Source organism: Gymnoscopelus microlampas, assembly GCF_963454915.1.
Source record: "Gymnoscopelus microlampas genome assembly, chromosome: 9".
NCBI classification, from domain to species: Eukaryota; Metazoa; Chordata; class Actinopteri; order Myctophiformes; family Myctophidae; genus Gymnoscopelus; species Gymnoscopelus microlampas.
The window spans coordinates 27,756,170-27,774,475 of NC_139946.1; the positions used below are offsets into that span (position 1 = coordinate 27,756,170).

The 18,306-nt window shown below is 40.5% G+C and overlaps 2 protein-coding genes across 3 annotated transcripts; one reads left to right on the forward strand and one right to left on the reverse strand.

The window, feature by feature from the left end:
* Window positions 1-474: 474 nt before the first annotated feature.
* On the forward strand, window positions 475-10,452 carry bcl6aa (BCL6A transcription repressor a; the record flags this gene model as incomplete). 2 transcript variants are annotated; one of them, XM_084066373.1, is made up of 9 exons in its annotated part: window positions 475-559; window positions 5,218-5,389; window positions 5,506-5,727; window positions 6,039-7,004; window positions 7,793-7,980; window positions 8,126-8,293; window positions 8,406-8,536; window positions 8,865-9,002; window positions 9,132-10,452. In XM_084066373.1, the coding sequence occupies 9 exons, from the start codon at window positions 475-477 to the stop codon at window positions 9,273-9,275; spliced, it is 2,214 nt and encodes a 737-aa protein (XP_083922499.1). In that variant the 3' UTR covers window positions 9,276-10,452. The 2 variants fall into 2 exon arrangements, with proteins under 2 accessions (XP_083922499.1, XP_083922498.1); XM_084066372.1 differs by lacking the exon at window positions 475-559 and adding an exon at window positions 2,889-2,926.
* A 1,866-nt stretch (window positions 10,453-12,318) lies between these two features.
* smx5 lies at window positions 12,319-17,568 on the reverse strand. The gene is made up of 5 exons (XM_084067970.1): window positions 17,519-17,568; window positions 17,196-17,263; window positions 16,949-16,979; window positions 16,789-16,848; window positions 12,319-13,148 (listed from the first exon to the last, which is right to left on the reverse strand). Exons 1-5 carry the CDS (start codon window positions 17,519-17,521, stop codon window positions 13,023-13,025), a joined length of 288 nt encoding a protein of 95 aa, XP_083924096.1. The 5' UTR covers window positions 17,522-17,568; the 3' UTR covers window positions 12,319-13,022.
* Between the last annotated feature and the right edge of the window lie 738 nt (window positions 17,569-18,306).

The following is an 18,306-nucleotide window of genomic DNA, read 5'->3' on the forward strand; positions in this document are numbered from 1 at the left end:
GATTATGCTTTATGCGCTGACAAACATATTTATTTTAGTATTAAATCTATTTTGACTTTCAATCCATTTGAAGTACATTCTCTTTCTCACTGCATGGTCATAACAGAGCAGCACATAGACATTGACTGTACATCTACTGTATGCATATTCACATTGTTTACACAGTTTAATCTACTTTGTTTGCCAATGAAATTGTTTCTGTCATTTGTATTTTATTTCAGAAAAAGTAGAAATACTGTAGTTCGTGAACATTAAGCACTTAAACCCATTACTTTGTTGACCAGGTTCCCCGAAGGAGTCTATACATCACCTCTTTTTAGGGCTAAACCAAATCTCATCATCAAAAAGAACGTGTTGTGAGCTTGTGGAACTGTTATTTTCGCTGAATGTTCACCTATTATGACATGGCCAGAATTGGGATGCTAGGGTTCATGTGGTTAATTACATTTTTGTGATCTCTTCTCAGCTCAGCAAATGTTCCTTCTGAGTCAAGGAGTCAACAGGATAAGAGAGGAGGGACAATCAGTGGCATGGAACCACCACAAACCAAGTTTCCAAGGTCAGAAAACAAAACTACTACTGAAACTTTAATTATGCAAATGTTCTGAGGTGTTCCAGCTATCAATTTAATCAATCCAGTTAGTTTTTCTCGTAAAATATATACCGGTACCCAAACTATTTCATTTCACTTCAGTCCTCAATTACATAACAAGATGTTTTATACCCTTGTTTAACTTTAGAATGAAGGAAGAAAAATAAACACTATTAAGAAGTAAACTGGGAAATAAAGATTCACTTTTATTCATGTCCAGCTCTGACAGTTGATGCAGTAAGGACACATTCTTTAACCAAAACATTCTGCAGCAATGCATGCAATTATTTTCAAATACTCTTTCCACTTTAACTATGAATGAAGAATACGATGCGTTTCACACTCTCGCACATACAGGTTTCAGAAACACCAAAGCACTGATATGCAGTGGTGGACAAAGTACTAAATCCCAGTAGGCCTACTTGAGTCAAAGTGAAGGTTGCTCAGTCAAATTTGTACTTTACTTTAAGTACTGGAGTACTTGCTTTAAAAAAAATACTTGATGCATTGCTGTAATAAGTTTAGACATTAAAAAAAACCTTTTTTTTTCCATTGTGAAAATATCAGATCTACAAGCTAATAACGTTGTGAGCTTGTAGATCTGATATTTTCACTATATTTGAATTAGGGCTTAAGTGGAGTGGGTAAGTCATGATGTAGCCTTCTTTTCCCCTTAAATGTAACGGAATTAAAGTACAAGTAAGTCTAAGTATCCAAAAATACAAATACAAACTCAAATAAAGTATACAGAAACTCAAAATTCACGTACAGTAGGCTACTCAAGTAAATATAATTCATTACTGTGTCCACCAATGTTCATATGGCCTGCCCTGTATCAAGTACATACAATTACATATTAAAGGCATGTGATAGTAGTGTGTACTTGGCCAAAGTGGTGTAGCGTCTGTGGAGCTTTTAAATATTTGTATTAGTTAACAGTACACACCTATGTGAACTATAATAACACAGGTGTTGGAGTGGTAGGTTATTTCTACTTTATACCCCCACACCCGTTTGACCTTGACCTGTTGAACAGGTTTTTTTGTAGCCTACTCTAAACAAAGTTAAGTACATAGCTATATTATTATTGCAAAGGAGCATATTCTTTAAATGCATAGATAGGCCTATAACAATTCATATAGCTTCAGTTCACATGTGTCTTTCCTTTCGAGTGAGGTTGTGCAGCCTTTCATGCAATATACGTACGTTTTATTAGCTTGTCTTTAGATTGTAAATTAAATTAAAAAAAGAAAGTAAGGAAGAAAAATAACTCATTTATTATCCAGTTTTGGGTCATGTTATCGTCAGAAGACATCGGCGACAAGGATTTACCGTTACGAATCTGACAGATCACAACTCAAACATTCTTCATACTTAAAAATGTACTATTTTAGCCTTTTCTAGTCAGTAGCCTAATATGGATGCAGCGCACCCTATAAACGTGTAAAACACACATACATTACATTCATTGACAGCCGTAGCAGACAGTTATACAGTAACATTTCATAATCCTTAGTTATTCCGTATCCCATTCCCTACAACAAACCCTCAGAGAAGATGATACGCAGCAGTCCGCAGCTTTGTTTGAAGGCAGGAGACTGGAATTAGATTAAAAATGAAAAGGAGAGGGAAAAAAGCATCTTGAGACCTGTCTGTCCTTATGAGAATACATCAGATATCCAGCGTACAGTGTACCATACCATACATACATGGCATTCAGTGTGTTTCAATCGGGGCAAAAGCGACGCAGGGACACTGTGCTTATGTCATGGAATATGAATTAAGCCCGGTTTCGTTACACTTCGTCGCACGACGGTGTCGCGCGGCGAACATAGTCGATCTACAAGCCCACAACGCGTAGCGTAAGCGACGCGTCATGGCCTTGTAGATCGGCTATGTTCACCGCGCGACACCGTCGTGCGACGAAGCGCGAATCCAGGCTTTGGTTCTGAGAACCTAGGGGGCGGGGCTTAAGGAACAGTCTACGTCGCCAGTTTGTCGTCCCATGTCTGGACGCAACCAAACGAGCGGGGGGGGACGCGGAACGTACAAAGACAATTTATCCTAAAATGCAGAAAAATGTCATACTTTTTTATCCGTAATTGAATAATTATAATTTAATATAACCGTTACAAAACTCCCCGCGCACAAGAAGTGCTCAAATATCCACTTTGGTGAGTTCACATGTTGACCCCGTGAGAAAAAGGACTCTCCCCTGTCTTGTCGAAGTGGTACGACCGCAGACTCAAATTCCGAGAATTGAGCACGGCTGATTCTTAGAACTGGGGTTCTTAGAAGTGGTGATGCAAGAAGTTTCTAGGAAAGCGCTACCAGGTGATTGTTTTTTAAATTCCTTTTTTCCTCTAATTTGGCGCGAAGTCGTTGACTAACTGTAACATCAATGCTGATGTTTTGCTTTGTTTTAAATAGCATTTCATGTGTGTGTTGATTGTTGTAATTTTTTATTCTAGTGTAAACTGTTTCTTATCCTAGGAGCCCAGTGATGCGGGTGCGTGTGATCTTTGGGTTTTGTGTGACTGTGTGGAGGTTCAGTTTATGCACGTTAGGAGACAGGAGGAGACTGTGTGATAAATGATGATCCATGATCCATACTGTTGAATGGTTCCTTCTCTAGTGACAGTGACAGTGGCGTTGACAGATCAGATCGCGTTGCACTAGTTCTTCTCTGGTGGGCTGGAATGGAAGTGAACCCGTCCTTCCATCGGGGATATCGCTGTAATAAAGCAGCCAGAATCTTAATAATCGAGGTCAATCACTGTCTTAGATTAAACAAAAAAGCCGGAGCCGAAGCTGTGTTTTGGAGTTTAGTGGCTTTTACAGTTAATGTTAACTTGTAAATATGTGGTGTTGTTGTTGTTGTTGTTGTTGTTGTGTCTGGGGCTTTGATTTGCTTTGACAGCGCTGTGTTTTTAACGCATCTGGGATCTTTGCTGTCCATCATGTCAAAGCTGAACTTTCCTGGCAACATGTCTGTTATATATTTATCTCCGAGAGTGTGTACAAAATAGAACCAAATGCACCCGGAGGGTCCATGTGTAAACTCTCAGGGTTACAAATGGATACACTAACATCCTTTTAGATCCAGTGTTTGAAGTTTTGGTTGCATGAAACAATAAGCCCCGTGGCTGAACGTTAGGCTACATTGTAGCGGAAACACTGGAGCTCACAGACAGTTGCATTACAATGTTTCCGCCGTTCGAGGAGAAACATTGTCGCACTTAACTTTGTCACAGCGCTGTGTGACTGCCTGGCACGCTGCGAGCCACTCCAATTAAACAGCGCTTAATTGAAATGTGACCGTTAATGTGTGCTTGTAGTGAAGTCGATTGGATTGGATTTAAACCTGCCAAAAACGCTTCTGATAATGGGGGATAATGTTAATTTGGGGGAATAAAATTGCTCTAAGATCGTTTAAAAATAGCTGTTGTATCAAGATATTGGATCAATCAATATCAGTTTAGGCTGCATTCTATGGTTTAACTTTTAAGTTACACTGTATTCTATTCTTTAACTTGAGGTTGCATTCTATTCTTTAAATTTATGTTGTATATGTTGAATTCAACTTTATTTTCGTACGTGCTTCCAGTTGCAGGCTAGATTCCTGGCAATGAACAGAGCAGATCCCCTCGTAAATCTGTCTGTTATGGAATCTACTTCTATTTTGAGTGTGTAAAACGGCGCCTCTCAATCGCATGCAGTTAATCGTTTTAAGAAATAGGCTTATTAGTCTAGTCTACAACTTTGTGTTGATAAACGGTAGTATATCAGTCATAAGTTATAACGCATTAACGCGGGCTTTGTTGCCTGAAGTTAAATTATTTCTATAATCGTGCCAATTTCACTAGATTAACGGGAGATATTCATACATGTTGATGAATCTTGTGACGTGTTTAGTTGTTATAAAACGGTTCAATGTGATGGTAATTGTCGGCTTGTCAGACATAACATTGTCGTTTATTATGTCTGCCCCATCCTAAATTGTGTCAAATCGTCGCCTCATCCACTGAAGGGAAACTCCAGAACAGCGGACAGCGTCAAAATGATAGGCTAAACAGTTGTCCTTTTTGTTGTAGCTATCCAGTGTGTGACATAGACCAAATCATATTGTTAGTTCTCTAAATGACACTTTCAAAATTAAAAATTCATATTAATTTAGAAAATGACATGTAGGAGATGCACCCACTTAAAACCATCAGCTATCAATGTTCAATGCATTGCATTCCTTTATATTTCTCATTGATAAGACTGGCAGGTTTATGTAAGTTATAACTCACTTTATGTGATATCAAATACGTTGTCATTTTTCATGTGTGGAAAGATATGAGAAACATTTACAGCGGCTGCTAACTGTCAACCGGTGGTTGATTCTGTGAATGTTATTGGCAGTAGAATGGCGCCGCCTTCTGGCAAAAGTTTTACACAGTCTGACAGTTCAAGAGTGGTTGTAAACTAGGCTAATTGATGAATATTACTTTCTCAAACGTTGCATTTATTTCTACACAATGGGTCTTCACAAGGTTTGTGTACCAATAACTCCAATAACTCACCACACTTTCCACTCAAAACAAACTTCAGTGGAATAATAAGTTATGTTCTCTTTCCAGATCTTGACAAAATGGCTTGCGCAGCCGACAGCTGCATACAATTCACACGCCATGCAAGTGATGTGTTGCTCAACTTGAACCGTCTGCGTAGCAGGGATATTCTTACAGATGTCACCATCTTGGTTAACAGACAGCAGTTCCGTGCACACAAGACTGTTCTCATGGCTTGCAGGTGTGTAGAATTTGTCATGCATGTGTGTAAAGTCTGATGAGAGCAATGTTTTCAGAAACTGCACTGAAAGCTAATTGACTGACCATTATATGTCCTTCTTGTTTGATGATTTACAGTGGGCTCTTTTACACAATCTTTACCGACTCCCACAAGTGCAACCTTAATGCCATCAGTCTGGACCCAAAAGTGGACCCGGAGGGTTTTGCCATTCTCCTGGAGTTCATGTACACATCCCGTCTGACGCTGAAAGAGAGCCTGATCATGGCTATCATGAACACAGCCATATACCTGCAGATGGACCATGTTGTGGACACCTGCCACAGGTTCATCAAATCCAGGTTGGTGGACAAAGTGGTTGTAGCGTCTGTTCTCTGATCGACATAGATCCTGATGGTAAAATGACACCTGTTGTGGGGGGCCCCGCTGGCCTAGCGGTCCAGGCACATACCACATATAGGCACTAATGCCTATCAAATCCCGATTCTGATTACCTTTGCTGCGTGTCACTCCCCATCTCACTCTCCCCGTTTCCTGTCTATATACTGCATACTATGAAAAAGCTAAAAAATATATCTTTAAAAAAAAAGAAAATGACACCTGTTGCACGCTCCTCTGTGTTGTTTTGTTCACTCTGCATTTCTCTCCACAGTGATCCGTCCGTTAAGCTGGCCAGAGATGAGTTTTTGGTTAGCCCCTTGGTGTTGCCTCAGGATGTCCACGCTTACCGACCCCATGAGGTAGTTGACAGTTTGCACGGCCGCGTAGCCCCGTTCAGGGACGGGAGGCCCTATGGTTCGAACATGTTCAGTGGGGTCGGCACGCCCAGCAACTATCATCTCTATGGTCAGTTTCCTATGCCGGGATTCCCTTTCCCTCTCTGCAAGCTGACAGACGCCAAAAACGTTTTTACTGATCTGGCGAAGGGCGGCATCCACAAGCACTGCTCTCCGCACGACAGCGGCGTTAGGGCCGATTACACCAGAGCAGTCAGCAACAGCTCCTCCAGCATCATCCATTCCACCTACGCCTCCAGGGAGGTGGGGAGAGACGACGAGATGAGGAAGGAGATTCACGAGGGCTTCGGCCAGTCCGTCGGTCTCGGCCCCAGGAAGCGAGCGTTTCCTGGCTTGTCCCTGGAGCAGCATCAGCAGCAGAAGGACATGGGCAAAGAGCTGCCTCCTCCCACGGAGGAGGACATGCTCCATCAGCATTACCCCCTGGGGATTGCCTCCTCCTCCTCTGCTGGCCGCAAGAGCCTGATAAACAGCCCGCAGAGCCCGCTCAAATCGGACTGCCAGCCCAACTCCCCCACGGAGTCGAGCAGCAGCAAGAACGCCGGCCTCTCCCAGGCTGCCCGCACCCAAGCCCCGCAAGGGACGCAGGACCCCAAGGCCCGCAACTGGAAGAAGTACAAGTTCATTGTGCTCAACCAGACGTCCAAGGAGGACGAGGCCGCTGGACCTGAGATGCGCTCGCCCCAGCGCCTCGGTCCGACACCCTACCTCCATCCCAATGACCATGAGCACCTTGAGCCGCAAACGACAACCAAGAGTAGCGAGCACGGCGAGGATCTACCGGCCCCTCAGGCCAGTCGCCTCAACAGCCTCATTAACAGGTGAGCCCTAATCTTACGCAGAACTGCACTTTTATCAAAGTTGAAAAGCTGGCGAGCAAAGATCATTTTTTTGTCACTGGTGCAATATGCACAGCCTCTGTGGAATGACACCATTTTGAGTCTTGCATTTTGAATGTTACTAGAAAAAATCTAATTCAAATTGCAAGATCCTTCGTTAATTTAACTTAATTACACTCAACTAAATTAACACTGAAGATTGTACCGTGTAGGATGATTACTTGCATCAGTTTACATTTACCCTAAATAACAAGGATAATATTTTGAAGCAATGTGTGTAATGTTAAACACATGATCATTTCACTTATCTCCTTGCCAGCTAAAGGTGGTGCTGTACCTTTGACATATGCATTAACATTTCAACACTATATACTTAGTTGACCTGGGGTTGCCCAGGGCTCTATAGTAGTATTTCCAGTAAACCAAATCTCTTCGCCAAAAATAGCTGACCTACAAGATCACAACGCATTGCGCCGCACCGTGTTGAGAGCTTGTAGATCAGTGTAGTTCTGCTAGTATTTCCATCTAAACCAAATCACTTCATAAAAAATGTGTATATCTACAAGCTCTGTCACGTTTTGAGCTTGTAGATAGGCCATTTTCACTGAATGTTCACCCCAGAAAAGGGGCGCTAGGTTTCAAGTGATCAAAAAACAAATATGCTTTTGAAATGTACCGCCCGATTGGAGTTCCAGTGGTCTGTGTCAGTACTGCTGCCATTTATTTGTAAGAGAGTTCTATCACATGTGTAACATTTGTTTTGTCCCCAGAGCACTAGAGGGATCACAGAGGAATGGTGACAGCCATCCTTCTCACTACATGAGCCATAGGAACTGCTCTTCCTGTGGCTCTCAGTCTCCCCAGCACTCTGAAATGTGCCCCAACCCCAACACTTCGGGGTCTCGTTTGACAGAGGAGATGGCAGAACTGCACTCAGAATACTCTGACTCCAGCTGTGGTGAGAAAATGAGACTGATTTATAGAGCAAAATTCCTAGATAAAAAAATCATTATCTTTGGCTAATATAAATCGACAAACTATTATTAATTTACTCATAAACGTTTAAATCAATTTCGATGGTCTTTTTTCCCCACCCTCAACAGAAAACGGTACATTCTTTTGTAACGAATGTGACTCGAAGTTTGCCGATGATGAAGCCCTTAAACAACACATGCTTCAGATGCACAGCGACAAGCCATACAAGTGTGACCGTTGTCAGGCAGCTTTCCGCTACAAGGGAAATCTCGCCAGCCACAAGACGGTTCACACAGGTAACAACAACCCTTTAACTTTTTTAGTTTTTTGTATCTATTGATGGCACATTCTTCTGCGGGCATGTGCTCTTGCTAGGCCTATTGCTGATTTTTTTTGCTATGTTTGCAGGAGAAAAGCCGTATCGTTGTAATATCTGTGGCGCTCAGTTCAACCGACCAGCTAACCTCAAGACCCACACTCGAATCCACTCAGGAGAAAAGCCATACAAATGTGAGACATGCGGAGCTCGTTTTGTACAGGTGAGCCTCTCTTGAGGTAGCAATGTTACTATACTTGAGGTTTTGGATTTCCTTCTTTTTTCTTTTACTGTAAAAGGTGGAGACTTGGCTTTTAACAAAACAAACAGAATACCAGCACTGATGGATCCATCATCTTCTATGAGTTGAAGGCAAAACCTGAAAAGTGTTCGGCTTTTGCTCTCAATAAATAGAAGATGATGGATCCATGAGCGTGGTGGCTCTGTTTGCTTTGTTACTTGTCACAACCGTGCACCCGACGCAGTTTAAAAGATCAGGAGCTGCGTGTGCTTCTACTCTTTGATTAATGGCTTTTCACATGTGGTTTTAGGTTGCTCATCTCCGTGCCCATGTGTTGATTCACACTGGTGAGAAGCCATATCCATGTGAGATCTGTGGAACACGCTTCCGTCACCTGCAGACACTTAAGAGTCACCTGCGTATACACACAGGAGAAAAGCCCTATCATGTAAGTAGACATGTATTGATGCATGTACAATGAATAAAACAAACATTATTGTTTTCAGTTATTCAGTGGCAGCTACAGTATACATAATGTACCTTCTTTCTAATTTATTTTTTTTCTTTCCCCCTCCAGTGTGAGAAATGCAACTTGCACTTCCGCCACAAAAGTCAGCTACGACTGCATCTTCGACAGAAGCACGGAGCCATCACCAACACAAAGATCCAATACCGTATGTCTACCACGGACATGCCAACTGACTTGACAAAGTCATGCTGAGCTGCAACAATGGGATGGGTGCAATCGTGACCATGGCATTTGAAGACCCCAACTTGTACAATCATCCAAACTTGTAGTGCCACACTGTGTTGATTTAGATTTAAAAAAAGAGGAATTAACTGGCAATGAATGCCATCTAAACGGGTTTCCACTACATGTGAACATAGAGCCACTTACGGCATCTTAGTCACTTTATTGTTTCTATATAAATATGAATATATAGCTATGTTGGGAGTGTTTCTAAGCTTTGAAGGTACGTATATAAAGCTTTATTTTGTTGAAGGATGGAATGTAAACAATCCATTTTTGAGGATACAGTATTTTATATCAAAGAACTTACTTTTCTGAAAGTATTGAAATTTTGATTGACGGGTGGTACATATATTTTAAGATAATGGAATTTCTGGCAGTATAAAATAGTTGTCTATACATTTCTATCTATGTACATGTAGAACATGTCAAGTTGCCATACTCATGTGAAAGAGGGGGGGGGGAGTATAATTTCAATTGACATTTTATTCTAAAAAGTATCAGACTGCTGCTCTTCAAACAAAAAAAGGATTTGCATGAGGCATTACTGCTGTTGCCAACTGTCAACATACATTAAGTGGGCAACTGCATAACTATTGTCACATAATGTGTAATTATATCTATGGGATTGCTCTCTGCTGGCAGAGCCAATCTGCAACTTAAGTGTTGAAATATGCATTTCAAGGTACTGCTTTGTTATGACCAAGAAAATATTTTGCTTCAAATGTATTTGTATTGATGTGATTTATTTTATTTTGAATTTTTTTCTTAAGTGAAGGTTTACAGTTTTGGTCATTGTTCTAGAACCTACAGTAAAGTTGTGTAAGTGTCAATCTGTTTGTACTGTACATACACTGTGTATTCAATGTGCCTTTATCTATGGTGACTGAATTCCTTTCCATTCAGCCCAATTCTATTAAGGTACAAGTCAAGGACACCACTTGTCCTAAATTCCTGTGTGCGGGTGTGTGTGTGTGTGTGTGTGTGTGTGTGTGTGTGTGTGTGTGTGTGTGTGCGTGTGTGCGCGTGCATTTGTATATAGTTTTTATGCTCTGTCTCCAAACATGCAAATTCATCATTGCTTGAGCTGTAAATCTTCAGGACTTTTTTTTGGATTGAGCTTTTTTTTTAAAACTACATTAAACTTATTGTACAACGTTATTGATGTATGAATGTAAAATAAAGGTATTGGATTTCTATGTATTAACCTCAGAGTGAAGCATTGACTTTTGAAGAACTTGCACTGAATCACAATTGAACGATCAGGAGACATGGGTGTAATCAGAACAGTATAAAATACTTCAAAACTCTGAGCACACAGCTGCTAGGGATTTTATGGCCCAATCACACAAATAATTTGAATGAAAAGATCTATGAGCCATGGCATCTTTGAAGGCCTCTGCCAGCCCACAACCCTTGGAGTCTTAAGAGCTTTTCACTGCTACTCACTGCAGACTATTTCCAGTGTGTAAATTAAAAACATTGGTAAGCAACAGCAGTGGTTTTCAAACTTTTTCTGCCCAAGTCAAAATATCAAGGCAGTAAGGCACAACTATATTCATATCGAACATAGCTGATGCACAACCTCAACACGTTGAGTGAGCTTGTAGATCTGCTGTTTTGTGATTTTTTTGTAAATAAAAGTGGTTAAATATATTTTAGAATTTGCCTGTATTGGGAAATGAGTGCACACAACTGGCACAAAGTACTGATATAGTAAAACAAAAAAACTTTTTGTATAGTATATATTGCAATAATGTGTCCCAAGGCACACCAGTTTGCCTCAGCACAATGTTAGTGAACCAATGATCTCTAGTACTGTGAGAAAATGTGACAATGTCGAAAGGGAGAGGTTGAAAGAGTTCTGTCTCCATGTCACTCCTGTGGTTCAGTGGTTTCTGAGCATGTATGAAGATCATTTAGATCACACAAGTCCAATTTTATAGAGAATATTTAACTTATTTAGCACATAAAACTGCACAGAATAATCTGTATCATACTGATATAACATTATGTCTAAATAGACAAAGGAAACATGTCACTCATGTAGATATTGGTGATGTTATATCAGTAAGTGGATACTATGTGAGATGACATGATTCATTTTAAGCTTTTTTCCATGTTTCAGAGTTAAAATCCCTCCTTTTCTTTGCCCTCCTCACATAACATGGTTTTCTTTTCTTTCCTAAAGGAAAAGTGTGTAACGTGTTTAGTTTTCCTGTGTAAAGTCCTTGATGTTCAACTATGCCTTTAGCCCTACGTACTATGAATGGCATTTAGAATTATGTCCTAAATGTCATGGTAACGTCATACTCTGCAAAGGCATACAGTAAGATGTCTGAAATCCCCCCGTCAAACTCTCCTTTTTTTATCCTTAGGTGATACCTGCTAAATGAATCGAGTATTTGTATCTCATTCTGCATCTTTTCTGGCGTTGTCAAACAATCCCTGGTTACATGTGGAATACAATAGAATCCACATATCTGGACATTTCTAATGGTTGCGATCATCAAAATGGGGTACCGTTTCAAACTAAGCACATGGAAACATTTTAAAAATGGACTCGGTTAACTATCCATTACACAGTTTTTACTTATTTTTTCCAACTTCATTCATGGTTTATATTAGCAAGACATGTCTTTCACGTCATTTTGCAAGTAGCTCTGGCTGTCTGTGCAAATAATGCTCATGCATTCAACGTAACTGCTCAAAACACATCCCATCTGCATCACCAGATGCACCATTTAATCTTTAACCTTGTAAACATAGATCAAGGCTCTACTATATGCTGAATATTTTCCTGCTTATTATTCGTGGATGAACACTAACAGCATAATTTCATATAGATATTCACACACAAAATAATACTCTTAATTAATGGCCAAAAAGGTAAGAACAGTTCTCCTTTTGGATGAAGTCCATAATTCTTATGTCTGAATTTAAAATCAAATATTATATATATACCTATATACATATTTTCAAAAACATACAGCAGCAAATAAACTCAAAGGTATTTTTTGATATCAATATTTGTACTTTTATTTCAAACCGTGAAAAACCTACAAACCTAACCCTTTTAACAATTTATCCACAAAAACAAAATGTCTCAGGATGGGCACAAAAAATAAGGAACCCTCGTGCACCACCACGGCCTGATCTGACAAACCACATTTTTAGTTCCAAGCAAAACAAAAAAAACGTCTACAAACCCACAAGTCATAATTGGATAAATCTTTACACTACAAGTAACACTGTGGTTTGCAAGAAATAGACATTAAAACAGATGTTAACTCAGGATACATGGATTTGCAGTCACATCTTGTTTGTGGCACCGCTTCATCAACATTTTACACAAAAACAAAAGTATCAAATATGCAGGGAACAAAATACAGCTGAAGCAATAGTGGCCATTATCTTACACTCTTTTGAAAGATGTGAGATACACGAACACGCAGGGGATGTGTGGGGACACCGACGGGCATAGATCACATCCCCAGCATCTTGTACATAATTGGTTCATGTTAACGCTAGGAATGCATAATTGGATAATGGGATAATGGCCTTTATTGCTTCATGACAAGGCTGACATTTTTGACACAGATCTGGTTTGCATTAACGCAACACAACAACACACTAACTCAAACTTTGTATCCCTTGACCCCCGGCCCACCCTGCAAACGTGTCACTCCCCGACCCCAGCCCCGGCCTGCAAACATGTCACTGTTTTTGTTGCATCGCTTCTTTGCGAGCGGCGTCTTGCAGAAGTTGTGTGTCTACTTCATCTGCAGGTAGCTGGACGTATCGGACCACAGACCCACGGATGAAACAATTCTTCACAGACAACTGGGGCAAAGAAAAGAAAAGGTGGAAAGATGATGTGTTATCTAGTCAGTTTTGAAGATCAAGTAAAGAAGGTTATTAACTACTACTAACATTATCATGTTGTGAGCTTATAGATTGTCTATTTGGCTATTTTTGAATAGAGCACCGAAGTCTGACATCACTGCCGCTAGAGGGTGCTATCCCCCTGGGTCAGAGTTATTTTTTCTATTGAAATTCCCATATGGAATCTTAGATCGTGTCATATAAGAACTGTGTGATTTTACTCATATGGATATGAAGCATCTGACGGTGAAAAAGTACAAATTTATCCAAGAGAGTACAGATATTTTTCTCCAAACAAATTATATAGCTATTAAATGTAACTCAATATCATGAATGACACAGAGTCACATACCTGACAAACCACTGGGTTGGTTTGCTTCATTTTGGAACACATTGTGACAAAGGCACATTATTATAATGTTCTGCTTGACCTATGCATGTTATTGTATTTGATTGATATGTAACATGTTGGAAACTTTGAAGTGACTTAAAAAATAACATTTCCAGTTCACGTGAGGGGTAATGGGTCTGATTACTGTGGGTGATTGATTCATTGATGCCACACGCTACTTTACAAATAGAGGGTATGGTACAGGGGGAGGGGGGAAACAAACAAACCTGTGAACTAGTGTGACCGGGTGAAGAGAGAGGAGATCTCCTAGGCGCCAGTGTTACAATTTTAAGTTATAGCTTAAACTAAAAAGTAAGCTGCAGCCAAAAAGCAAGAACCCGCGAGCCCAGCGGAAAAGGAACGTGTCGTTTCTGCAGCAGGAATTCAAGCACTGGATTTATGAATGAGAGACGCCGGTCTGTGTGTGGAATCTGACGGAGCCAAAGCGGGTGAGATAAATCCATGGTTTTAGATTACAAACTTAAGGGGAACCCCGAACTTCAGTTATTATTCGGACCGTTTCGAGCGTAAGGCGTTTCGTTTGGACTTAAGGGACTAAAATAAGACTTTTTCAGGAGCGCGGAAACAAGAGGACGACCGCAGGGACAGTTTATTATTTAAAACGTCTGCCTTGCCTTGTGTAGTTGATTGTTGTTTACGTTTGAACTTGTAATCGAAGGGGTTACAAAGGGAATTACATTGGGAATTGTTTGGGTTGGGAGGGGTTTGTGAACGCAATATTGATTGTTGATGTGTTTATTTATTTTGTTACAGGTACAGTATTTAATATCCCGAAGTGTATTTTATTTACCATTTGCTTTGTCAGTTGTTAACTTTGTGGTTTAAAATATAAAAAGCATTCAGCTAAAAACCTGCCGATCCTGTTGTTTTTCCTTTAGTTAATAGTTACTTTCAAAGTAAAAGGCAGATTGTTACAACAGTTCCTATATGACTTGATCTAAGATTGGCGTATGGGAATTCCAATAACGATTTTACAAACGTGTCTCTTATTCTATAATTCTAAGCCACAGAACCCTCCACCTATTTCACCCCTCCTTCCCTGTCAGCTGTATGGTGGCCTTAAAAATGACAGTAAGACGGAACTGGTGTTTTACACCAAACACCACCTAGCCAAGCAGCGTTGCATTTTACAAATACAAAACAAACATCCCATGAAGTCACAGAAACACTACACAGCAAGTCAAGTAAAACATGGAATCGATAGCTAGCAAAAGTCTAGCGTCTCAAGCTGTAGACAGATAATTCTAGCTAACTTTACCCAATGCTAGCTAACTTCACCCAGTAGCTTAACATGTATGCCCATATTGCTTGACAGGTTTTCATTTTGCTAGGGACCCTCAAGGACCACTGGCCTAGAAAATGAATACCTCATGCAAGCAATATGGTCATACAGTTTGATTTCACTATAATTTCACCAGCTACAAGTTGGCCCAACAAGAGATTGTATAAGAATGACTCTGCAGATCAAAGGTTTCACTCCCTCTACTGTGCTCCCCACCTACAGTATAGACCCACATGTACTAAATCTCGTCTTATCTAACAACAAAAATCAGATCAATTTGGGAGTCCTTGACATGAAAATGAATGAGAACCACTGATCTAGGCTATACATGTTTTTTTTATTATCACATACCCAGCCTTTTCCATGGTGAGAGGCAAGTGATAAAGCGTGCACTGGTTGTTCAGCCGTTATAACTTCAGTGACTTGGAAGCGCAAGCTAAAATTGTTTCTCTCCTTATATCCCAACTGACCAATCAGCGCATGATCTAATGTGCCACCGTGCAATGAACTGCCAATGCGAGTTAACTCGCTGCTTGGGGAACTGAACTCACCATGTCAAACTCAACCGCCAACATCGTTGCAGCAGCAGGTTTAGTAGAACTCACGGAGACACTGGAGTCTACCAGCGCACAACGGAGCCAAAACGGCAATATTCGTTGGTCCACAGAATGGCAGCGTAACAACGGTGAGACACGCAGGCAGCAACCTCTGTGTTCTGAGCCAACTCCCTCCCTACACTGTTGGACAATCCCAGTGGATCTATACAATTTTGTTTGTGTGTTGACCCAAAGCTATGTTCTTGTTATCCTTGTGAATGAATAAAGCAATGTGAATTAGTGATGGCCAACTGGTAACCGTTAAGAAATTGGTAACCGGTTAATACTAACAGTTAATGGTTAACCATACGTGAAGTCAAGGAACACAAAATGAAGCGCGCAAAGAGAAATGGTGTTTGCGATAGTTTCTCCCAAAAGAATGATGAGGAGGTTATTTGTAACTTGTGTAATGCGGAGTTGAAATATAGCGGAAATAACCCAGAGAATCTGTTTGATGGTCGAAAAAAAAGATATCCTGCCCATCAGCGTGGTCCGTGGCGAGGGGTTTCAGGAGTTTCTGTGCAATATCAAGCCCAATTACCACATCCCAACTGTTACCGTCGAATTGAAGCCCGTTTTGCAGAGAAACAAATAGTTTAAAACTCAACTTACTAGTGTCAAGTGTGTGGCTCTTACTACGACCGACTGCAGGTCAGGACGGCACTCACCACGGAGAGATACGTGACAATTATGTGGCCCACAATATATCGACAAGGAGTGGAACGTTATATAAGCCGTGTTATTGACACAGAGTATGCCCAACAGACACACTGCAGTGCATACGACCTCACAGGTAAACTAAATTATGCAGTGGAGGCTTCCCCCCAAAATCCAACATAGACATGTTATGAGCAACTTTCTATCAATAAAGTGTTCCGAGTTTAGAAGCACTCGTTTTCAACAATCCTGCTGCCTCCTGCATTATGCGCAATTTCAAAACAGGAGGTACGCAGGACCGTTGAGTGATTTCCAAACTCTAACAACCAGAAAAATAATCACCTGCATGGAATTTATTGACAGAGAGTAGGTCATAACACGGTGGATTTTTATGAAACAAAGACTTGACAGATACCTAAGAGGATAACCCAAGCTTTCCGTACAGCTGCAATCTTGGTGAGTTTAACATAGTTTAATACAATCAGATATACCTTTTCGGTTTCAATGAATGGGCTGTCAAGGATTGGTATTAAAACTTAGATGCCAGATAGCATTATGGCATCTAAGTTGCTTGCGGCTACCAATAAACATGATCATTATTGCCATTGAAGAGTGTTGTATAATGATGTGTGAATGTAAAGCTGAGCATACCATATGTGGATATTTCTCTGGGTCTGTGACACTGATGTCTGTCAGCTTGATGTTCAGATACTGAAACACACAAGAGAAAACAATTAATTAATAATCTGACAAAATGTAGAGAAAATAAAAACAAAGGAAATTAAGCAAAGTGCGTGAATTGTACACATACCTGGTCCACAGAGTGAAGTGTTCCACAGATGCTGGAATAAATAAATAAATACACATATGAATAATAGTATATCATATGTTACACATTTTCGACAGGTACGTTATTAGAGGCTTTATTTTCATATGATGTACAATTGCTGATCTGTCACCATCAGATGGTCACTGAACGAACGAACACACGCACACACGAACGAACACACGCACACACACACACACACACACGTAGATTAGGTGGCATGTGCACAGACCTCAGGTCGTTCTTGAGCTCCACGACCACATCCTTCCCCACCAGAGATTTGAAAAACGAGTAGAAAAGCTGAAAACCAAAACAAGTCCTCAATTAGACATCATTAAGACAAACAAATATAACCAAACGTAGGACGGAGGGAAGAAAGAGGATGGTAGTCTGTGTAAAGTAAACCAACGCTTTTGCAATGATTTCGTGTAGGAAATTACAGTGGGCTGAATGGTATTGGAGTGTATCTGCACTAAATGTTCATAATATCTCTTCTCATGTTGTGTAATCAATCATTAAACTTATATAATACATAAAACACGCTCAGTTTCTCACCATTGTGAACGAAGTTCCGTCGTTCGTCTGAGGTTGATGACGTTGTCGCCTGTAGCGTCGGAACGTCACATTTCTGCGACGGGACGGGACCTTTGAACAACCAACCATAGCTACGATCCCATCGCTGGTGAGACCCGTGAGATTGACTTCACATGTTATATGTAGAGATATCATGTTAATTATGCTGGTTTAATATATCTCAAAGGCTATTTAGTGTAAACAAACAATTTCCAGTTGCTGTGTCCAGTCACCACAGAAAGTTGCCCCATTTAGAACCTCTCCCTCCGCTATGTAGCTCCGAGATCTACATCTCGAGATATCGGAGCGATACAGCGGAGGGAGAGGTTCCGATTGGAGCTACACAGAAAGAGGAGCGATTTACATGTTTGTACAACGTTGTCCAATTTATGTCTTTCTGACTTCGTTTTCTTTTGTTATTTCTTTACTCTCTATTTCTTATGATTAATTTTGTAACTGTAAAACTTTGGGAGCTTGTTAAAAAAAACACAGATTTTTCAGCTAATCTTTTACACCTGGAAAAGTTATCTTTATCTCCGCAGTTGCATGACAACCGATAATCACTGCCAATCACAGTGTGACCGTCCCTCTGGCTTATGGGACCATACAACATACAATTCTTACATTTGTCCACTAGGTGGTGCCAGACGAAATGATCCACTTGGAATAAGACCCACGAGCTTCTGGTTGAATGTCTCTAATGCAGCAGTTCTTTAAAAGTCACCTAAGTCTGTCTTCGAAGTCGAAGCATCAACACGTTTCAAAGGACC

Coding starts and splice junctions, on each gene's coding strand:
- smx5 (XM_084067970.1), bottom strand. Junction 16,849..16,948: donor CACTTCACTCTGTGGACCAG/GTATGTGTACAA, acceptor TGTGTGTTTCAG/TATCTGAACATCAAGCTGAC. Junction 13,149..16,788: donor CAGAGAAATATCCACATATG/GTATGCTCAGCT, acceptor TCTTTGCCCCAG/TTGTCTGTGAAGAATTGTTT.